Source organism: Lycorma delicatula, chromosome 1 (assembly GCF_047948215.1).
Source record: "Lycorma delicatula isolate Av1 chromosome 1, ASM4794821v1, whole genome shotgun sequence".
Taxonomy (NCBI): Eukaryota; Metazoa; Arthropoda; class Insecta; order Hemiptera; family Fulgoridae; genus Lycorma; species Lycorma delicatula.
In genome coordinates, this window is record NC_134455.1 from 142,920,536 (window position 1) to 142,945,837 (window position 25,302).

At 33.0% G+C, this 25,302-nt stretch overlaps 1 protein-coding gene across 4 annotated transcripts in view; it reads right to left on the minus strand.

Moving 5' to 3' along the window:
- LOC142323364 (androgen-induced gene 1 protein-like) overlaps positions 1-23,788 on the minus strand; it is an 85,865-nt gene extending 62,077 nt beyond the window's left edge. For 2 of the 4 annotated variants that reach the window (XR_012756092.1, XR_012756091.1), the window contains exon 1: positions 23,277-23,750. Coding sequence is in view for 1 of the 4 variants with exons in the window: in XM_075362897.1 (XP_075219012.1) it covers positions 23,277-23,426 (150 nt within the window). In the remaining 3 variants the exon portion in view is untranslated. Of the gene's footprint in view, positions 1-23,276 lie in introns of all 4 variants that reach the window. The other 2 variants (XR_012756093.1, XM_075362897.1) reach the window with 2 other exon arrangements.
- Between the last annotated feature and the right edge of the window lie 1,514 nt (positions 23,789-25,302).

Sequence of the window (25,302 nt, forward strand, 5' to 3'; positions counted from 1 at the left end):
AAAAGTAAGATCGAAAAGGAAGAAAGTTGATAAATTGGTTCCATTAAGAACATTCTTGGATCAATTCACGACCAGCTGCAAAATTTCCTATTCACTCCGGGATTTTATAACAATTGACGAAAAATTAGAACCATTTCGAGGAAGCTGCAGTTGTATACAGTACTCTAGCCGTCAAATACGGAATAAACATTTTTCGCTTTAGTCGATTCAAAAACATTTTATACGATTAATATTGAACTTTATTGCGGATTAAAGCTAGAAGATCAATATAGAGTAGACAATTCTTCGTGTAGCATTGTGCATAGATTATTAAATCATCTTAAAAATTTATTTAGAAATCTGACGTGGGACAACTGGTATTCCATTTATCCATTTATAAAGTCTTACTTGAAGATGGCATTACTTTTGTAGAAACTCTTAGAAGCAAAAAAATTAAATTCCAATAGAATTTCTACCGACTAAGGATCATGATGTCCGAACATCCTTATTCGGATTTCAAAGAAATACAACTTTGTGTCATACGTTCCCAAAGAAAGTAAGGCGGTTATTTTGATTTCAACAATGTACAATGACGCAGCCATAAATGAAGCAACTGGTAAATCAGACATTTTTCGTTGGCTTGGAGCAGAAGTATTCTAAGTCAAAAATTTTCGATTTTGAGATATTCCGTGTAAATATTCTTTGGGTGCATACCTTTTGAGTGCAGAACTATTATAAGTCCAATATTCAACAAAGAAGCAATTTTTCTAAAAAAACAAGTATTCTATAAAAAACATTCTAATTTCCTTCGTATAGAAGTAGCCTAATTGAGCTCTCCTGAAAAAATGAGTTGACTTAGCATAGTTCTAATCTACGAAATACAGTGTAGATACTGTGGATCAAATGTACGGGTCCTAATCAACATTGCGTAGATCACGAAGATGGACACTCGCATTGTTCTTTGCATTACTAAATAATGCACTGCTAAATAAATTTCTGAATATTATAATGCAGAAAAACCGGATAAAATCACTGTTGGGAGAATTTTCTTAAATTTAACAATTGGTTCAGTAAAACCACATATCCAACGAAGACAAATCGTCAAAACATTACCGTTGCACATCAAATCAATCATGGAAAGCATAGTAAGGACAAGAGCCGTTAAACGCGAGGAACCCAGTGAGGCCCCTAAGTGCAAAGGTGTGATTTGTTGACGCTCAAAAAACAATTACACCACGATTCTTTAAACAAATTGCAATCAGTTTGCTTGTAAAAAAGACATCACAATAACTAATTACACTTGCAAGACTTGTGCAGATTCAGATGATTCAGAATAAAATTTTCGATACAAATACTTATATTTTTATTGAAATAGAACTAATCAAGAATAATTCAGATAAATCATTACAAAAATTTGGTATCACGGAATTCAAAATGTTAGGCTTTATATTTTTAGTGAAATTTATATTTTTAAGTGAAATTAATAATGTATACATTAAGTAATTCAAAAAAAAGAATAATTTGTATTGTTTATTTAGTAATATCAGTTGTAAAATACAGAAATAAAGTAATATTACGATAAAAAAAGAACTGTAGTCATAGAATGAAAAAAAAAATCAACAAAATAATAAAAATATTACAACAAAAAATTATGTAATATAAAAAACCTACCGTTAAAAAATATACAATACACGCATGTTAATACTGATAAAAGTAGGCCGTGTTGTGTTGGCGTGTCAGTATACGCCACGCGACCAGTTAACGTGACTTTTCGCAGCGCGACTACTTAAGGGTTAAGCGGCTGCCTTGTCTTACTAAATTTCAACATAACACGCAGTACGGATCGCAGATAGGATGGCATAGCCTAAAGTTACGTTTTAACACCGTAGGATTTCCTGAACTTTCTTTCTAGGTAGTGACCTGGATTCATTGTTGCATTGTCGATGTAATCCTTTCTGATCTGTTAGAACCTAAAAACAATATATCTCTAGGTTTTATTACCTCAGGTGATTATACGAGATTACCTCTAAGATGGAGGCAAACTTCCTCGGTAAAATATTCCGAAGGTAAACTAGTCCGCCGTTCGGATCTTCGGGTGGAAAATACTAAGAAAGAGGTCACCAGAAAATTAAAAAACAACACTCTACAACTCGAAGCGTGGAATGTTAGAAGTCTTAAAAAGGATTGGTAGATTAGAAAATTTAAAGAGGGAAATGGATAGATTAAATATAGGTGTAGAAGGAATTAGCGAGGTTCGGTAGGAAGAGGAAAACGACTTTTGGTCAGGTAATTTTAGAATAATTAATTCAGCTTCAATAAAGAGCAGGCAGGAGTAGTTTTCGTAATGAACAAGAAGATAGGGAAGAGAGTATAGTATTTCAAAATGTATAGCGATAGAATCACTGTAATAAGGATAAAATCAAAACCTAAGCCGACATCGATTTTAACGTCTATATGCTTACGGTGCCCATGATGATGAGGAAGAGTGCGTATACGAAGAGATTGACAAAGCAATTAAACACAAGAGGATGAAAATTTAATAATAGTTGGAGACTGGAATGCAAGCATTGAAAAAGGCAAGGAAGGAAATATTGTAGGTGAATATGGGCTGGGCAAAAGGAATGAAAAAGGGGACCGATTTATAGAGTTTTGCACGAAGTATAATTTAATAATTGCCAACACCCAGTTTAAAAATCATAATAGAAGAATATACACGTGGAAAAGGCAAGGTGATACTGCAAGGTATCAGGTAGATTATACACGGTTACGCAAATATTTAGAAATCAACTCGTCGACTGCAGAGCTTACCCTGGAACAGACATTGATAGCGACCATAATTTAGTGATAATGAAAAGTAGATTGGGATTTAAAAACCTGAATAAAAGGTGTCAGAAGAATCGGTGAAATTTAGAGAAGCTTGAGGAAGCGGAGTTAAAGAAGATTTTTTAGAACATCGCAAGAGGTCTGAGTAAAAAAGATAGTATAGAAAATGCTGAAGGTGAATAGAAGGATGTTAAAAGGAAATTCTTAAATCATCAGTAGCGAACTTAGGCGGAACAAAGAGAACTGGTAGAATACCTTGGATTTCGGAGGATATATTGCAGCTGATGGATGACAGAAAATATAAGAGTGCTAGTGATGGAGAAAGTAAAAGAAACGATCGACAATTAAGAAATACTATAAACAGGAAATACAAAGTAGCGAAAGAAAAGTGTTCAGAAAAGGAAAGAGAAATAAATAATCATAAGTAAAATTGACGGAGGATAAAGGAAAGTTAAGGAAAATTTTTGTGGTACGTAATTTAAAATCTAATGATGTGTTAACAAAGATCGTACACCGATTTATAATACCAAAGGCAAAGTCGATAGGTGGGTGGAACATATAAGAGTAAATATAAGAATATAAATAATATATTATAAGAGTTATACGGAGGGAATTAGAAAATGGTGTTATAGAGGAAGATGAGGAGGTCGAAGAGGATGAAAGGGGAGAAACAATACTGAGATCTGAATTTAAGAGAACATTAAAAGATTTGAATGGCAGAAAGACTCCTGGAATAGACGGAATACCTGCAGAATTACTGCGCAGTGCAGGTGAAGAAACGATAGATAGATTATACAAACTGGTGTGTAATATTTACGAAAAAGGGGAAGTTCCGTCAGACTACAAAAAGAATGTTTTAATCATGATACCAAAGAAAGCAGGAGCAGATAAATGTGAAGAATGCAGAACAATTAGCTTAACTAGCCATGCATCAAAAATCTTAACTACAATTCTGTACAGAAGAATTGAGATGAGAGTGGAAGAAGTGTTAGGAGAAGACCAATTTGGTTTCAGGAAAAGTAGAGGGACAAGGGAAGCAATTTTAGCGCTCAGATTAATAGTAGAAGGAAGATTAAAGAAAAACATTTCTTTAATCAACATATTTGGCATTAATATACCTAGAAAATGCATTCGATAACGTAAACCGAAATAAAAAGTTCAGCATTTAAAAAAAATATGGTTCAAGTACTGAGAATGAACAATTGCAACATCTACAGGAACCAAACAGCAACAGTAATAATTGAAGAACATAAGAAAGAAGCCGCAATAAAAAATAGAGTCCGACAAGGATGTTCCATATCCCCGTTACTTTTTAATCGTTACATAGAACAAGCAGTTAATGATGTTAAAGAACAATTTAGAGCCTGAGTAACGATACAAGATGAAAGGATAAAGATGCTACGATTTGCTGATGATATAGTAATTCTAGCTGAGAGTAAAAAAGATTTAGAAGAAAAAATGGCGGCATGGATGAAGTCCTTCGCAAGAACTACCGCATGAAAATAAACAAGAACAAAACTAAATCAATGAAATGTAGTAGAAATAATATAGATGGACCACTAATATAAAAATAGGGAGGGAAAAGATTACGGAGGTAGAAGAATTCTGTTATTTGGGAAGTAGAATTACTAAAGATGGACGAAGCAGGAGCGATATAAAATGCCGAACAGTACAGGCGAAACGAGCCTTCAGTCAGATATATAATTTGTTTACATCAAAAATTAATTTAAATGTCAGGAAAAGATTTTTGAAAGAATATGTTTGGAGCGTAGCTTTATATGGAAGTGAAACTTGGACGATCGGAGTACCTGAGAAGAAAAGATTAAAAGCTTTTGAAACGCGATACTGTAGGAGAATGTTAAAAATCAGATGGGTGGATAAAGTGACAAATGAAGAGATGTTGCGGCAAATTGATAAAGAAAGAAGCATTTGTAAAAATATAGTTAAAAGAAGAGACAGACTTATAGGCCACATATTAAATAATTCTGGAATAGTTGCCTTTATAATGGAGGGACAAGTAGAAGGAAAAATTGTGCAGGCAGGCAACGTTTGGAATACGATGTAGGGGGTATACTGAAATGAAACGACTGGCACTAGATAGGGAATCTTGGAGAGCTGCATCAAACCAGTCAAATGACTGAAGACAAAAAATCAAAAACTATCAAAAAAGTAAAGGAACTCATCAACGGAGTTGTTTTACTATATCCTGGTAAACGAATGAAGACTCGTTCAGTCGAACGATTTAATATTTTATTTAACAAATAATTAAAAAATTAAAAGCTATCAGATTATAACCAAATAACCCTGTTACATTTTAGAAAACACAGATTTTATATATGCAATTTCTGAGCTATACAATCTAAAAAAAATTTTTTTGTAAAATATGACGTTAACGTAGCATAAAAAAATTCCTGCCTCTTTTCATGTGACAGATCGTTTCGTAATTATTTTGGCAATAATAACAAAATATTTCCATAATAATACAAAGTAAGTAACCCGAAAAAAATATTTTTAACAGGAATAAATAGTTCTATAAGAGAAATAAAAGTCATCGATTGTAAATTTGGAAGGCAGTTGAAACGAAAAAATTAAATTAATTTAAAAGTTGTTGAATCAGTCGGTCGCTACGCAGAGCCGACGTAGCCTGCCTACGTGCGGTGTGCAGTTTCTCGTAAAGATAATCACTTCCCGTTAATAAAACTATACAACCAGTCTTTTTTATTATTTAATCACAGAATGATTTTATTGCGTAAAATAATTTTAAATCTTTTGCTATTAATAATATACTTATAATTTATTTTTTGCATTATATGTAAAAAATAAATTGGATAAGCGCAACGAATTTACGTGCTTTAATTTTTTACATAAATATACTATTAAAAAAATGTGTAACTAACTAGCTATTCATTTTCTGATTCTAGTATCATATTTAATAAAAAATGGCGATTTCTCCTTTGTTTTTGTTTTTCTTTTATCCTCTATTTTGTTAAAAAAAAAACATATTTATGAATACTAGAATGAGTCTAATTGACTCATATTATAATATTTACTATACATGTGTACTCCAACTTTCACTAATACATAAAAAAATTATGTAAATACGTTCAGGTATCTTAAAATATATTTTATTAGCTAACAAGTTACGCCTTTCGTAGCAAACAAAATATTTCTTATTTCTGAAAATCGGTCGATAAACAATCGACTAACAACAAATCCGAAGAAATATTGGTAACAATTTTCTGCCTTATTTTATTTCCAATAATAAAAGAAAACCTCATTCAAGTGATTAAAATAATACATTAATAATTAGATAATTAAATACTAATTAATTAATACAAATAATTTATTAATTTTTTAATAAATAATATAAATTAAATTTAGTATAGCATTAACACAGATATCGCATTAACACAGATGTACAGTTGTAATAAAAATTGTATTACAGTTGAACTGAGTACAGTATTGCAGTATTACTGTTAACAATAGTCGGTTATTTTCATTCTAATAATTTGATTAATTTTTACTTTCATCGTAGTCTTTTTTTTTCAATTTTTGAAAATCGATTATTAGTTAAATTGCACTGATGTCAGTTCTTCTTTATTTTTTTCATAGTGAAATGGCAAACATGAATCTTATGTACAGACTGGCAGATTGCAATCTAGCCGAAGTGCGCCGTCTACTTGCACAACGTTTTTCCTAATCGCCGTTTTTAATAAGAAAAGTTTTTGTAATTGTCTACGAAATGTTAAGAGAAACTGGAAACGTTTCTTCTAGGACTCATAATCGAGGAAGAACGCGAAGCATAAAACACCGAAGTCGAAAGGATGGGAATCGTAACATATTGGGAAACTTCAGAGGAGAGTACAACAAGGGTTGCGTTACGTAAATAAGTGATGTTTGGTGTTCGGAGAATTTTGCGAATCGTAAACAGAGTGTAAGCGGTTAATGAAAACGATCCCCTATAGAGAAAAGCAATTTTTCAAAAACCGGCAATAATCCGCAATAATTTTCACTGGTGAAGTTGGATTAAACCAAAATAGAATCGTCAATTATCACAACAACCATCTTTGTATAAATGAATCTTCTCATACCATCATTCGGTCAAATTTTGAATAAATTGTCGGGCTTGTATTATCGGCGATTGACTGATGGACCAGTGGTTTTCTGTCAGCACAACTGAACAGCGAGAATAATTACAATTTCTTAAAAAACCTCTAACCGTTATAATCCTAGTACAGGCATATTACTTTTAAACGGATTTGAATACTAGATCGTGGATACCGGTGCTCTTTGGTGGTCGGGTTTCAATTAACCACACACCTCAGGAATGGTCGACCCGAGAACGTACAAGACTACACTTCATTTAAATTCAAACATGTCATCCTCATTCATCCTCTGAAGTAATACCTTGCGGTGGTTTCGGAGGCTAAATAGACAAAGAAAGAAAGAAAACCGGATTTTTTGGATGAAATCCTCCGGTCAATAGAAATATAACCTGTAGTTCATGTGTGATGGTGCCTTACTGCACTTCAGTATCAATGACCGCCAGCATTTGAACGATTATTTACCTGAAAGGTGAAGCGATTGTGGATGTCCAATAGATCACGAGGGCTAAGACCAGTGACTCTGGGCCCGCAAGATCTATACGCAATGGATTTCTACCTTTGGAGACGCCTAAAAATGTAGTTTGTAGTACATCAGTGCCCAATGTTGAAGATCTTCTACAGACAATTGAAGGACATTTACAATGTATCAGAGCTACCTAGGGTTTTTTAAAAACGTAAGACAATTACTATTTCATTTCAAAAATCGTTGGCTACTACAATGCATTGCCACCAATGCAGGTCACTGAACATTTGCTCCAGGGAAAATGAAAGAAAGATTGGTAAGCAATTATTCATACCTATTTAATATTTATGTTTAAATTCTGTTCAAATTTACATAAATCTGCTGTTTATTGAAATTGCACAATTTTTTTTAAAATCTATAGTTTTCCAGAAATTATGAATAATCTTCACTGAGTCACTGTTAGAGCGGATCGTATAAAATTACAAAAAAAAATCTATTTTAATTTATTTAATTATTTTTAAATAAATAAGCCGCATTATACAATATAAATAATATAATATAAATACTAATTAGCTTTAATATAAATCACAGTTTTATTAGCCATTCCCTATCAGGCTGGTCTACTGGTAAACTCGTCGTCGCAAATCACTTAACAGCTAATTTTCGAAGTCGAAAGTTGAAATCCTAGTAAACGTTAATCGCTTTTAAAGGATCTGAATACTAGACAATGGATACCGGTGTACTTGGGAGGTTGGGGTTCAATTAACCACATATCTCAGAAATGGTCGGCCTGAGTATGTACAAGACTACACTTCATTTACATGTCGTACATATTATTTTCATCTCATTGGGCTGCGCTTATAGTTTACTACTTGAACAGATTACAACGTACACATTAGGAATAATAATTATCTACCGGCAAAAGTATGAAAAATTTCAAACTTATTCAAATTAGTTAATTTAATAGTTATTTATATAATGCAGATGAATCCAGCAGAAAATTATGTAATCAATTTTTTTGAAATCGTTTAAAATGAAAGGCTTAAGATATACGAGTAATAATATGTCGTATCTTGATAAAACCAGCGATTGTGTAGGGATAAAACATAAAAAAGTTGATGTGGCTGCCATTTTGAATTTGAGAACGTAATCTTTTTTTGATACACAGTTATATTTGAGAAAGTTTGTATCAATGATTCCTCAATCCTATCTTGCGATATACAATTTTCTTTTACAAAATACAAAATGGTGGACAGATGGAAAACGAAGGGGAAATCGCCATTTTTCATAGAACATTTTTTGAAACACAACCTGAAAATTCAAAGCTATTTTTTGCTAGCCCATTTTTTGTTACAACTGTATATATTTACAGAAATTTAATTCTTTGTTGGGCTTTATATAAAACTTTTCATCATTATTTAAAAGTTTTTTTTTTTACATACTCTTTCTCTTATTTTATTCTGTTGGCATAAATTCACGCATTGAGATTTTCTAATAGAGAAAGGCTTTCCATGTCAATATATTCACATATTCTGTTATACCACTCCAATCCGAATTCTTCTTCTCTTTATCACCAAATTTGTATATATTTTATTTGGGGTAAAATTATTAAATTTGAAAAAATGTTGACAATTTGAAATGAGAATATCGCAATTTTGTGTACGCCGTCTGCAGCTCGGCAGACAAAGTAAAATTAATCTTATCCGGTATCCAATTCAAAACTGTTTTGGTATAAAGTTATCCGCACATACGGGGATGGTAATGAATAATCTACAACGAAATATCCTATATACAAACCTCTCGCATAAGGATTCTCTCATAACCGTAAAAAATACTTTTTTGTAATATGTCCGAATCTAAATTTTCAATTAATGATATCTTTTGACAATAAATATTAACAAAACGTAAACAAAGTGCTTACAAACTTAACTATGCAGGAGGCCAGAAAACGGCAATGTCACGTAAATTTGTTTCGAACAGGTTAACGTCATTTACCAAAGAAATTCATTCGAGTATCTGCTTAACATGGCAGTAGTTGCGATTCCTTTTGAAATGCTCTTAACTCGAATCCCAAAACCGCTCTATATTCTACGTGTGTTCCGTGGTAAAAGGTTCAGCATTTCACCGTAAAACTCTTTTACGGTGAAATGCTGACGTGGCTTGGAATTAGAGATGCTCTTATATTCTCGACGGATACAATTATTGTACTCGGGGCTATATACCGGTAAATAATTGTTATTTTCTGAAGTGTTATAATTTATATAATTTTTTTTCTGTAACTGCGAATGTTAAGTTGTTAAAGAATGAAATTAAACAGACTTAAAATAATGAAGCACCGTCGATCCCAGCTCATTACGATCTGTTTTAACGAAAGAAGGCTCATTATAAGTTTTAACTAAACTACAATTTGAGAATTAGAATCAAATTTAAAGATAAGTAGTAAACCATCTACGAAAGATGCGTTATAATTGTTATTAAGCATCTGTAATTTTTTCATTATATTCACCTTGTTAACATTCAACATAAAATTACGTAATAATAGTATTATTTTCTCTATTGTTCAGTTTGTTATTTACGTTTTTGTGTTACTATTTGTGTTAATAGTTCATGTTTTCTTTAAAAACAACGTAACAAGATATTTTTCACTCTGTAAACTGTTAACCATCGATAAAATCTTACTACACAGTCTATAACAGACGACAGGATATTTAAAATTATGCATTCTCACAATTAAACGATGTGAAGAAATGGATAATTACGAATATTTTATAGCTAAGAATAATTATAATTATTCTTAGCAATTGCAGAAAATAATCCTTCAGATTTATCAAATCATTGGCAAAGAGTTTAATACGAACTAAAAATAATCAGTTATTTAATTACGGAATTATCTGAAAATACCGTACAAATAAGAAGGTATTGAGTAATACAACAGATATTGCGTTAATTGTAAAACGGTAGGATTTGTTCTCTACGGTAGCATTTTGTTATAAACAAAATTAAATATCATTTGAGCGGTACATAATGAAGACTTCTGTTACACCCTCTCCCCACGACTTCACTTGTGCAAGAGTAACTGTACATCCGTCGCAATGAGGCAAAATATCTAATCATTTTTAATTTTCAAATACCACTCCGATCATGACGTAATAATGATTATTTGCAATTACTACGCAAACTTTCTTACTCCGTTTAAAAACGAAGAAATTAATTTTTAATTTTTTAAAACTACCATTCCAGGCTCAAATACCTTAACTCAGAAAATTCCAGATAATTCGAAAATCATTGATCCAAAAGCGCCAGAAAATGAGAAAATATCATAAATTAACCGGTTTACAAGGCATATGTTTCAGATTTTTTGCGTGCTTCAAACGGATATAAAGTCGATGTAATATAAGTAGTAAAAAGGATTGCCGTCCTTTAATTTTCTGAACAAACTTTCAGTTATGAAATTAAGAAGGTTAGTAGATTCTTAAATTTCGATTTTAAAATGTCATTCTGAAGCGGGCTATTCTGCCAAAGAAATATCGCAATTCAATCGGTATCAGCCGATATGCAATGATAAAAAAAACACGTTTATTAACGCCTTACGTTATCCATCGTTTGTACGTTAAATAGGGGTAATCAGTAAAAGACAACAACCGTGGTGTTTTTACACGGAAGAAAGTTCTAAGAGGTATGAAAGACCTTGGATAGGGCTATACCAACCTGGAGTATTCAAGTGATGTTACGCATCTCGGCGTCATCCTGGATGAGAAACCCGTATGGAATGCTCGCTTAAATAAAATCGGTAAAAAAGAAGAAAGAAGGTCACATATTATTTAAAGAAACCTGTCAAAAGTAGAGATTAATTCTTCTACTATACCGGATGTATGAGTTTGTGTCTGGAGCTTTGGTGTGACGGAGGAAAGCCCAGGCATCAACTCCGAGCCCTCCAGAGAATTGACTGCCGCTGCATCTCTGAAGCGTTTAGGCGAATTCTCACAGTCGTACAACAGGTTGCTCTGTTTATTGCCGCTGGACCTATGCATTATAGCCCTCACCAGATTAGCGGTATATAGAATTGCCAGTGATGAGTGATGAAATCTGTTACTAATGTAGAAACTTCTGCTACTAACAACCGCTACTGAAAGATAAACGTTGGACATGAAATCTGACAAGAGACATGGTCAACGTTTAATGAGACATGGTCTTCTATTAATGGTTCATTGCTCACTGTCCAGATTGGAGAGAATGATTGGGAAGGATATGTTTACATCAGCTATTTGCTGTTTGTTTAAGTTCGGCCATAGAAAATATTTCGATCTTGAGAATTTTTGGTCTTTCTGGTGCGCTTTAGACACATTTTGTTCTGTTTTACTAGTTTTTACATTTCTTCGTGCTTTTAGGGACCTATTTCCTGGTAATTGCATTTTTTGATTGCTTTACGAACTTCTGCTATTTATTTTGTATTTTTGTTTTGTTTTGAGATATCTGGTTCTGGCGGTGATCGTACTCGACCCCCGACCGTGGATGGGAAATCTACTCGGGATAGGAAGTCCAAGAGTGGATCTTCACGCGGCAATAAATCTGTGTCGGTTGGGAAAGCAGGAGGAGCTCGCGCTGCTCGGTCTCAGGTGGAGCCGGCTGTTGATGGGCGACTGAAAGATTCCTCGGAAGGTGATGGCTGCGAGGACACTTTGGAGGAGGACCTTCCGTCTCTGTCTCGGTAATCATGGATGGGTTATAGGATGAGTGCTAGCACGGAGTGGTCACAGGAGAAGTCTTCTGTGAAGAGGCGGTTGTGTATCTCTCCCAATGAGGGGGTAAACTCGAAGAAGTTGCCGGCTGGATCCGGGGATTCTGAATCGCTTGCTACGGCTGCTGTGGAGGGGATGTCTGTCCGGGTCGGCGACGGATCAACCGGGATGGAAGTTGGTGATGGAAAGGCTGATCCGAATGGATTAGGGCCGGACGAGGCGACCTTTACTCGTCGGGAACTCTTCCGGAGTTTGGAAGATGTTGTGCCTGATGCGGTGAATGCGTGTACATTTGAGGAAATTACTCAGGCCATACGCCGGGTGGTTGGTGAGACAGCTGATTTTCGAGTGTCTTCACTTCGTCCAGCTTACGAGGAACAGAACGCCACTATTGTGACTACGTACGGTGTTGCGAGGAAGCTGATTGAACACCGAGTTAGGATCGACTGGGTGAATTGTGCTTCCGTGAGGGATGCTGATGATAGGTGTTATCGCTGTTGGGGCCGAGACCACATGTCCTCACCTTGTCGCGGGACTGATCGCTCGGCAATGTGTTACAATTGCGGATAGCGTGGTTGTCAGCGGACCAATTGTGGGAACCTGCGGGTATGCATTATTTGTGGGAAAGCGGATCATCACAGATGAGTACGCTGCTCGCGGTTGAGTTGCTGTCCTGGTGTCTACAGGCTTTATAGAGAGTGGTTGCTATTCAATGTCTGGCTTTCTGGTTTCTCCTGTATGGGAGCGTTCTGGTTTATTTCAGTATCGTGGAGTCGGAGTCTGGTCACGTTTGTGAGGGTAGTCGTCGGCGATGAAGCATGTGGACTCTGGTGCCCCGGAGCTGATAAGACCGAGTCCCGGCAAGTGCGGCTTGTTAGAGAGGGGCACTTGAAGAACCGAGTCCCAGCGGAGGAGACTTTTGGGTTGCCTCCGTCTGAGGTAGGCAATGCAAGACCGAGTCCCGGCTCCCTGGGTGGGTCGCTGGACACGACTTCGTCGGACCTGGTGATTTCACACTGGGAGTTACAGCCACGCAAGGAAATCAAGATCCTACCGGCGGGTCTGCCTGTCATGCCAGACTTACAGCCGGTAGACGGGTAATCTCGTTAGAGTAAAGGACACTCCCCCAGGCCATGCTTATGCTTTACGTGGATCCGGCTTGGGGGAGAAGGTGAAAAAAAAGCTTTCCAAGCCAATGAAAACCCCCAAGGCTTCCCGATGCTTTGCCGAAGAATCTCGCCAAGAATGTTTTACGGTAAGATTTACGCCATTTTACGGTACGTTAACCGATGTAATGAAATGAAATAGCCTGAAATAGGCGTGTGAATTTTCAACTACACCAGTTGGTAGCACTTATCACGTACCGTAAATTCTGAATCAGAATAAGTAAGCTATTAAGCCTTATTTTATACCCACAATAAGATAATTTGCCAAGGCGACAAGGCACTTTCAGTGCCTTGTCACCTTGGCAACAGAGTGATAGCTCTGATAGAGCTGCAAAGAAGAGAACAATTCTTTTGTTTATAGGACCTGTCTCCTTATGGTAAAAACTAACCAAGAGACTTTGAAGCGGATCAATAATGAGCGCACTAATAATTGACGCAGGAAAAATGCTGAATTCAGAATTATATTTATGAGAAAGGTGCTAATCCATAAACCAAATAGATCCTTCACGAATTTCATTATTCGGTTAGGCGGGCAGTTTGAAGAAAATCCATTTTTCAGCACTGAAAATGGATCGTTCCGGATATATCTGTCTACGACGAATTTACTCCAGAAAGATTCCTATCACGTGTGCTTGCAGTCTACAAAAATTACAAAACACGGCATCCAAAAACTGAAGACCTTTGAGAGGAAACATTCCCAAATTGTCGGACGTCGGAACCGGTCTAACGGGATGTGCTACTTGACTTAATTGATAAGGTTTTGGGCTTCATAAGACACAGAGCTGGGTAGTCCAAGTTAGGGTTTCTGGAAGCACAATAAGAATTTAAGCTGAAGCGCACTGGGATATTTCCGATCACCACTTAAATGAATAACAAACATGTTCGGGTCTTATTTGAAAAATAAAATTATATTTTTCATCTTTTGCAAATAAACATCGCATACGAAAATACGTGTCTATTCGCTACTAGGAATGTCTTAATTAAAGGTCTGATCAAGATTATGAATCTAGTTTCAACTCTCCGGTACCGAGAGAATGTAATTACTACTAATAAAAAAGTACAACATAAAAATAAGAAACTGTATGAAATACAGTTTCTTTTCCTGATCATACATTGTGATCTTAATCGTAGTTATCGTAATTGGTTAAAAAAAAGGCCCATAAGAGCGCAAGAAAGAATTGTCTTAAAAAAGCCTCATCGTTTTCAATTTAAAAATTGCTAAAGCTGTGTTAATAAAAGTTCTTGCAACTTAATCCACATCACAACCCCGTAAGGAAAGACACCCGCCTTGTAACGCTGCCGGTCGCAACACCACTCCCCCCCGTTCCTAAAACGTAATCAACAATAGGCATAGTATCTATAAAGCTGCCCTTCAACCTTTGCAGAGTAAAACCACCTCTTCAAATGTCTTCCAATAATTTTTTCTTTCGCCATTAAATTCTCACTGCCGAAGGTAACTGAACGACGGATTTTAAGGTGAATGAAAAGGACATTACAACGGCAAAAAGCCCAGCAGTTAAGTCTTTGAAAGTCTTTTGGAGAAAGTCCAAAGGCTCTGAAGTGACAGTTCCCGACTACACAGCCACTGATTCTAATAATTTTCTTCAAACAAGTAATATTCTGTAATCAGGAAGAGAAATACGGATTTAATAGCCATAAAAATTACGTATGACGGATAAACTTCAATTCTGGCCTGGAGTGCATGTAATTCGCGAGGAATCGGTTGATATTACGAAGAGACGCAACTTCATGTGCTATCATAGTATTACCTTAAACAACAAAATAATTAAGAGAATTAGGAACCTCTGGATTGCAATGAAAAGTCCTTCATTTTTTCACGTACACTTTCGGGGTTAATGGACAAGCAGGATCTGGAAAATATGTTATCTACCCGAGGACTTTCCTTAGGTTTTATCAACAGTGAAATGAGCTGGCGATCCTTGAAGCATTGAATCACATCGATTTAATTCTGAGCCGTCATGTGAACGACTGTAGTTGTATTTGCGTCAAGCCAATAAAACGTAAATTCAAAAATGGAGACTTTCCCTAGTAAAAAAAACAAGAAAAGCTTGAATTCTCTACCTCCAATAGAGAATACAATTCTAATATGCAAACACAAAATATACGGCACACATAATTTTGAAATATTATGAAATCATCTTTCAGGATTTTCCTTTAAACAATCCTTAAAAGAGTGATACTGAATAAAGGGATTACAAATTTCCAGTCAAAATTCCACGACTTTGAATCGTTTAAAAAAGGCATCATGTGAAGGACAGAAATTTAACATCAAATAACGTCTCATACATTCCGTTCAGAGATCGAATTTCAAATTGAAAAGGCTTTATAAAATTCGAATAGACTTGCAGATACAAAATTTGTCTTGGGGCAAAGATAAATTAAAGAGGAGTTTAAAAATTCAGTACTTGTCCGTGCGAGGAACATATGATCGGAACAAGTGCAGGTCCGGCTCAAAATAAATAAGGCGGTTGGAACATTAATAATAATCATCGTTACATCAAATAATTCAGAAAGTTGCACATCTCATTTTGTAACATCGTTTGCGACTAAGTTTGAGGAAACTTGTTATTTGTTACTGTATTATTTTTGTTAGCCAAACCAATATACGTACGTCTAAGCAAATTATAAATAAAATAAAAACAAGACAAAAATAAACACTATCGAGTAAAAAATTCACTACATAAAGAATAAGTAAATATTTATTTAATGCTTAAAATTTAATGAACGAGACAAAAAATAATTAATCGATGATAGAATTAAAAAAAAAAATAATAATTTCAATGATACTCATCATCAGTTATCTCTGTTACTATTACTCATTTGTTTATTGTAATTTTGGCCTTCAAAACCTGAAAAACGTTTTTTTTTTAATCATAGTTGTTAGTTAGACAATACAACTTTTTATAAATATATTTTTTTTATGCAAAAAATACTATTTTTTTAATATGTATATTTTTTCAATTAACACAATCTATTTTTTTCATACAATAGATGTACTCTATATACGGAGTGTGAACGGACCTCTACACTCCGTCTGCAATATAATTTATTAATTCATTTCCATCAAGTCTCCAGATTTATAAAAAAAAAAAAAAAATCAGTTCGTAAAACTCACACAAAACCGTTTAAGTAATGAACAAAAATTAAACCTTTAACCTATTTCACTTTCTTTAACTTTAAAAAAAGTTCAACAAACGTGAACGATTATAATTCTCATTCATTAACATTTATTTGAGCTCACACGTCAAATAGAAAATTAAAATACATCACAAATTCTAACGTTGAAATATAGATAATATTTAAATAAGGGATACATTAATAAGTTCATAAAGAAGAAAATAAGACTCCCATGATCTAAAGTTAATTCGCCAAGAAAAATAAGTTTTTCTAAAAACAGGACAATAAGTGGAAACTGAAGTAATCCAATAACAGAGTTAATGATACATAAAGTTCAAAACTTTCATTTAACACTATCAGAACTGATAATTATACTCTAATATAACGAGATAGTAATTTTTTTTCGAATTATAAGCGTGCGCTGTCTGTACAATATCTACTCAGAACGAAAATCTTGCTTTATTTAATAACACCCATTAGTAAAGACCAGATAAAAGGGTAAAGGTTGGAATCAAAGGGTATGATCATTACGATCGTTCATAGTCCTCACGGTCAACGTAATCGAACACTAATACTGATAACCGTTCACGGACATTTTCTAAACAGGTCACCGAACGCTGCACACTAAGTAAACTACCGCATCCGTAAGCAAGATAAATTATTCCTCGGATGATTTCAAAACACACAAAAAGGGCTTATAAGTTATGCTGAGAATTAGTTTAACTGAAATTAACTTTGAAATTTTTAATTTTAATTTTTATTAAATCACCCACAGCAAATTTCATGCGGATCGACCAAACAATACATAGACGGCAGGAAAGTTACATTACCGGACCATAACTACAGTTGCATTGATTTTCAATTCTCAGAAATACGCGCGTACACACCCCACATATATATATGTGTGAGTGTATGTATGTATGTGTGTGTGTGTGTGTGTGTAACATCGATCATAAGTTTCTGTTAATTGATTGTAGGTCAATAAAAATTATTTTTTCCAATAAATTATCATTTCCAGATGCGCACTTATCCTTGTAACCGGCAATAGCACACAAGCGTAGCAGGGGGAAGGATAAGCACATTCTTTAAAAAAAACTAATCTGTTAAGTTGCAGATAATCAGAGTACAGATAGAGCGTAAAAATATCGTACGGTAGGAGTAACGGACTTCATGATAGTAAGAACTCTGTTGCGCAGTGTAACGTTCATCATAACGTTCACTGTAACAATCGGTCAATACACGTATAATTATTTTGTATACCGCAAATCATTTAAAACCACAACACTAACGGTTTACGCTTACCGATTCCATTATTCAACTTGCATTAAAATATTCAGATCATTCGATGTACTATTAAAATAACTTAACAAATTACTACAATAAATATTTGGAAAAAACCGGTGAGGAAATCGGTAAAAAGATATTAAAAGTTTTAATTGCGTTCACTGAACTAAACAAACGATAAGCAGTTATAAAAATAATCCTACGAAGATTAATTTAAATAATGATCACTTATAACATATCGAATAAAATTAACTCGTAGAAAAGGTGTGCGCGGCATGACTTGATAATGACTAATATACAGGGGTCTGATCTCATGCATACAAATAATAGTATTTCTAGTAGTATTATTAGGCTCACGTTAGAATAAAATATATAATGCACGATTCAAGTGAAACTTAACAATGTAGATCAGATTTATATACAAATGTGAATGTTAAGACGTAGCTCATACAAATTTAAAACATTTTATGAAATAGCCCCGTGTAGGGGGATACCCTAATGCACGACTCGCTCGTCTAGTTATCTTCTAAAAATAATTTTTTTTGTCACTGGGGTCCCATTTTTCTCCATTTCGACGAAGAACTTTCTTATTTCGAACACAATTAAATTTTCATCATACACATTTAAACACACCGTTTCAAGTCTCCAACTTTGCTGCTGATCATATTTCGCCCATATTTCGTTTCATATTACGCTATGAAACGCTACAAAAAATTAATTAAAAAAGAATTCTTTTGAATTCCTTAACCTATATATCGCCAAATCCTTTCCGCCATAATGTAAACTTATTTTCCTCGGACTAACTTACTTTTAATGTTTTTGTAACTTCGTCCATCGGTCACGTTTCATCGTATTTGTTTCTTTTGTTACAATCGCCTAGCAACAAGTCTGCACCGCCCAATTTTTATTTTAAATTTCTCGTTTTTGCCAAATTTATAACAATATCGTCATCGAAATAATACTACGATAATAAGATTATGTTCATTACGAACACAATGGTCACGCAATTTTTGTAGTTATAATCTAATAGTGTTCTACTAAAATTTACGTACATATCTTATCTAACTCTTTTAATATCTAATGGTATAATCGAATATCTAAATATTTGCATCGATTTCAACAATACTAAGAACCGCGATTAAACTGTAATTCACCAAATATTAGAATTAACTTGAAAGAATAAATTGACTATTAAGATTCTACATAACCAGAAACGTAATATTATGCTGATATAATCATCAATTAAAAATCTGGGGATAATATTATTCACAGGCTAATAAATCTGTTTTAAGTCATTACTGTGAAAAAATCATTTCGATACGACTAAGGAATGGAGTGGTGTGTGTGTGTGTGTGTGTGTGTGTGTGTGTGTGTGTGTGTGTGTGTGTGTATGTGTGTGTACACATACGTGCCAACATGTATGTTTAAGTATATATCTATATCTATATATATATACACACCTCTTGCTAAATTAATAGTCAGAACGAGTTAACATTTAATGAAGATGATATAGGACCATATTTTAAATTAACGAATTAAAATTATTTCATAATGTACACGTTACGGTATAGTTTAACCACAACAATCTGTTAGCTTAACAAAAAAAAGAAGATAAAGCTCGTTTTCCATGTAAAAGGAAACGGCAAGAAATATTTTGAAATAAGTTTTTATCAGTTTGTGTAGCTTATTTTAGCGTATAAGTAATCTACATATATTTTTGACATAAAAATCCATTTCTGGAGAACTTTTACCATAAACAATACAGGTCACGAAATTCGTAGCCCAATTTACGACTTATTTTCCGATAAACGCACACAAGAAATTTCCGACAGCACGAATTTAAAAATTTCAGCCTTTTTTTTTAAGATACGGTGACCAAACTACAAAAATTCTTTCGCTTTCTGCAGGACGGTATAATCTTTATCTTCCCAGACGTTTTGAGTTTTAACGAGTATTTCGCTCCAATCAAAATTAACAATTTAGATATTTACCGACACGATCACTCAAAAGAAGAAGATAAATTCATACAATTAAAGATAACTCGAGGTAGTCTCCGAAAAGAAGCTATAATGACCAGATGTCTATCTTCATGGAGAAAGGTAAACCGAAAGTAAATTGTTATATAAGGATAAGACTGGAAGAACCTGCAAGTGAAAGTCGTTAAGGTGATCGTAGGACAAAATAAAATACAATAAAGAATGCTTTACAGAACTGTTGTTCAATACAAAATAGTAAAATTTTGACATTCAACATGTGATTGAGAAATCCGCATTAAAGGGATCCAATATATAACTTACCTTAATCAAAAATACAAAATTTCCTTAAACAAGAAATTTGAACACGTAGAATTAAAGTAAGCACATGTAATGTGCTATTAAAAATATTTATTTATTTATTTTTAAATTAATGAATAAAGATTCGTATAAATTAAACGTTTATATTTTATTACAAATAGTAATAAAATTACAAAAATATTTTACAAGCTCGGACTTGGAGCTTTTTGTATGCTTCCTTTTTCACTCGCAGACTTAGCACTCGCTGTACTCCCGTTTCGAGTTTCAAAAAAAAAGAATTTTATTAATAGAACTAACATTATATTTAATAGTACACAAGCTTACCTTCCTTGATTTTTCAACGATGAAAACACAGTTATCAAATTACAAAAATGTTAATCATAAAAAAATGCTGGTGATCGTAAAGATTTAAGCACAATAGATCGTAAATTTGTTTACGAGATGCATTAGTCATCTAGATGTGAAATAACAATTTTGACGGATTTCAAGAAAAGGATATTCTTAATTCGATTCAAATTTTTAAATCTAAATGCAAGGCACACTTTCACCAAACGAATAGGTATCTATTTCTGCGATTCCTTTAATAAATTCCTCTGGTGTACAGTTAAATTTTTTTTATAAATTAAGTCGACAAATTTTAAAAAAATTGAAGTAGTCTACAAAGCCGATATGAAGATATACAATAATTTTTATTCGTCACCGTCGATTTTTTTTGGCTTTACATTAAGAAAAAATTATATACAAAGTAACCACACACGTGTGTTACTTAATATACATTTACTTTATATACAATTACTTTGTGTGTTACTTTACGTGTGTGTGTGGGTGTACGCGCGTTTTAATAACGGTTTTCAAAATATGTTCACATAAAAATTCAAGAAATTATTATAATTGTCAGAAAACCTAGAAAAAAGCAATTCTGCATTTCTTAAGCTCATGCTGGGTAGTGTTTTTTCTTCGCCATTCAATATGTCATTACTTCTTTTTCAATTATTTTTATCACGTTTTTATTACACAATATTTTTTTATCTTGCACACAATATTTCGTGTGCAAGAGAAAAAAAATAAAATAAATAAATGATAATATACAGTAAAATAATATATAGAATTTAATTCTTCTTTTTAAACATAGTTCCCTAAAAATAAAAAACTATTACAAGATACAATTCTGCACTAAAATGTTATTAAAATTAATTTTTCAGATTCCAATGAAAAAAAGGTCTGCAAAACAAATATAGAGAAATGTCTGGTGACATTTTCTTAGTATCCTGTATCATTATTTCTTCAAATTATCCAAATGTCCACATCTGTTTAATAATATTAATTGCAAATCTTCAACCCAAATTGCTTTAGATGAGTCTTTGGATAATTTAGTTAAAAGATTAATAACATACATTTTAAAATCGGATGCAACATGTTAAAAATTCAGTATAATATGTAATAAAAATTCAGCAAGTTTACATATTTCTTTCAGATTACATACTGTAGTCACACATTAAACATGTTAACTTGCAAGTATCATGAAGGCAAGGCATTTCTGAATTTTCTTTCTGATGCAGCATAAAAAAAATATATATTATACAAGACACTCTAGGCTTATTCCTTTTTCTTTTATGAAAATGATTGACCAATAAAAATTTAATAACTTAAAATTAAACTTCTAATTAATTTAAAAAAGTAAAATTTAAATGTAATATTTTAAATGAAAACCAACGCTAAGAAAACTATACCATTAAGAAGAAATAACATAAAATAGTTCGGCAAATAATTTTTTCCACAATTTTCATAGTCTGTTTTATAAAACTGAAGTTGGACAGAGCAGCCTACTAAAATAAAAAATAGTCCTAAACAATCGATTGTTTTAAAGGTTAGATGTCATAGAGTAATCTGTAACAATTTTACAGAGATGGCAAATAATATATTTTTGTAAAAGATTATTACGCATTTCTTAAAGGCATTAAAATAAGCTTCCAAAATTTTTTTAAAAAAGATATAACAGTAGAACAGCTTCTCCCTCATAGTGTTCTTAATGGGACTTTCTTGATGCAATCTAAAACCCTTTTAGTATGTAGTAAAACAATATAGTAACTGATTTGTGTTATAATATTCATTTACTGAATTAATAAAATTTGGTATTTTAAAATTTTTCAAGAATATTGAGTTTTTTGGGGTTTTATGTGGTGTATGTAAAATTAAAATGTTAATTTATTTATACCACTATAACAATGTTGTCAAGGGAATAGTACAATGCCACTAAAAACATATAGTGTAAGTAGGAAGTATACTTACTAGTATTTTATTTGTGTATTTAATACAAACTTACATAAAGTGCACATTTATTACTTTACATGCACTGTAGTTTTTTTAATTAAATGAATACATTTTTTAATTATAAAAATAAATGAAAAAAGACTTCATGAATACTTAAATAAATGGTATCCTTTGCAATAGTTAATTCATCTTTTCTATTATGTTATTAATAATGCATTTAAACACATGTAACTCTGCTAACATCAAAATCTTCTTCCTCTACCTTCTTTCCTTTATGTACATCCTGTTTCTTATTAAATAAAGAATCTTAATGTGCAGAAATGTATTTACGTGATTAATCAACTTGTAAGAATTCTGCCAAAATGATTCTCTATAACTCTGTAATTCACATAGTTTGTGATGAATTAATTTTTTTATTTGCTACCTTGTACAATACATTTCAGATCTTCTCTGTCAACAGCCAATGCTTTAATGAACTGAACATGCATGTATACACTTTTTATGTACGTTTAGAAATATACATAAGAGAAAAAATCTAATTTTTGTTGCAAATCAATAAACGTAACATAATTTAACTAACAAATAAATATTGACAAAAAAGAAACTTTTACTAAACCATATATTCAATTTTCACAACGAGTCATCAAACGTCAACTGAAAGATCAGTCTACTGTTAATCAATAAAAATTGAAACTTAACGGATAATGATGACATGAAACTGAACCGATCAGCTACTAGGTAAATTCACTTATTAGGTACCAAATTTATCGATATTAGTAAAAAATTCCTGCCTCTTCCTTATGATTTTATTATATACAAAAAAAAGTTATATGAAACACATAATTTTACACTTAATTTGGTAAAAAGAAGGTTTTTCAAAATAACATGCTGGAATAAATACAGCGTTACTATGCAAAATAATAACAATGCAAAATAATAACATAACCTAAAATCTACATACATCTTATTCACATAGACTAGGTAAAGAACAGATGGTTAGTGAAATTACTTACTGCATCCCAAAATGTTAAGAACTTAAATTTTCCTCCATAGGCCGACATAATCGGAGCAACGCTTTTAGGAACGATAACATGATACCAATCATAATAGCAACCAAAAGTAAACTGTAACGCGCCCAAAATGTGAATCACGTAATTCAACATAGCTGAAATTAGAGTCCACTTTTAACTAAATTAAACGAGCACAAACTAATTAAAGAAATGCATTTAATTACTAATAGGTCGCTAACCGTGTATTTGTACTTTAACCAAGATCACGGAAGAACGTTATCTTAACAGTTCTTACGCAAAGGATCTATAAGGCAATAAAAGGTACTAGGCACGGTAGAAAACTTACAATAAGCAATCTAATAAATACTTAAAACACCCAAACCTTTTGTTCACAACTGCCCGACTGGGACACACACTCGACTCAAACAACGAGATCATCTACACCAGCTGAGTGATAACGACCAGCTGAGCGTTGGAGCTAGAAACAATTTATTAAAAAAACACCTCCAACAGCGCTACCTGTTAGTATAATAAGTAAACAGTAAATTGAAATTGAACAAAACGAGCGTTACGCTATGGTAATGGGTGCCTGTTATAAGAACGAGTAAAACGCAAATGCATATTTCCTTATTGTTAACAAAAAAGCAGATAAAAGCTAAACAATTTTTGGGTCAATTTCTATCTCAAAGTAAGTATTGATTCAATACGAAACATGTTTCATTTTACTTCTGTGTTTTAGATTTGAATCCTAGTCTGGCTTGGCATATCTATTAATAGAAGTAATTAAAAAATGTTGGTGTTTAAATATAGGGTTCTCTGCAGTTATTTTCTCAAATACTAATTTAATTTTGCAAAATTGTGATGCTCATCAGATTTTCATAATTGAAACATGCTGATGAGAATTGAGAAAGGCCCAGGCATAACTGAAATTTTTATTTGTCCTCCTGAAAATAGAATTTTGAAAATGAAATGTTAGCATATAAAAATTTTTTTTTTTCATAATTTAAAAGTGAGAAATAATTTCAGTTTTAGTTAAATGAAAGCTTTGGTTGCAAGGGGTCATCCCTTGAAACTTCTATCTATCCTTGAAGAATGACGTACTTTGAAAATATTTGAATGTCAAATTTTTTTCTAATTAATGAAGGGATTAAGTTTCTCGGAAGCTCAGTTCTGTTGATACTGAATGTTTGAAACATTCAGTATCAACATTTTTTACTGGCCCACAAGAACCATGATACGAAATAAGAAATTGAATATTTCAAACTTTCAGTTTTGAAGAAAGAGATGTAGAGATCTTTGGAGCTCAAGAAAGACCTCTAGATCTCTTGGATGACATTATCTTCATTATTTCAAAAGATAAAAGACATTTTTAAAAAGAATGGTTCCAGTATTATAATATTTTTTTTTTTTTTTGATCATGGGGGACTTGGGAGCATGAACTCTTTAGAGAAGAAGAAATTTTAAACCTCATTTTCTCTTACAAATTATTTTTTTAAAGGTAGAATTTTGAAAAAAGAAAAACTTGAATATCAAAACGCTTAATTTTTTGGGAGGAGGGGGTTGAAGGATGGTTGAGATTTTCTGGGAGGGGAAGATATTTTTTTCTGAAGATAGTACACATTTAAAAAAATAAAAGTTAAAATATTACAATACTTCAACTTTTATCTATTTTTAGAGCTGGGAGATAGAAGTCTGTGGGGGCAACTATTGATGAAGTGGTACATCGTCTGCAAATTAGTCACGGTTCTGCCTACGAAATCATCCACAACAGACTTGGGTTTCATAAAGTCTGTGCAAGATGGGTCCCAAAACAACTCACACGTTGCATTCAAAAACGCGCTTGGACATCTACCTAAAACATTTGGATCGCTATGGTAACGAACGAGACATCTTAGACAGAATCATCACCGGTGACGAAACATGGATCCATCATTACGAGCCGGAGAGTAAACGGCAAAGTATGGAATGGAAACATCCAAATTCGCCCTACAAAAAAAAGTTCAAGACCCAACCGTCCGCAGCAAAACTG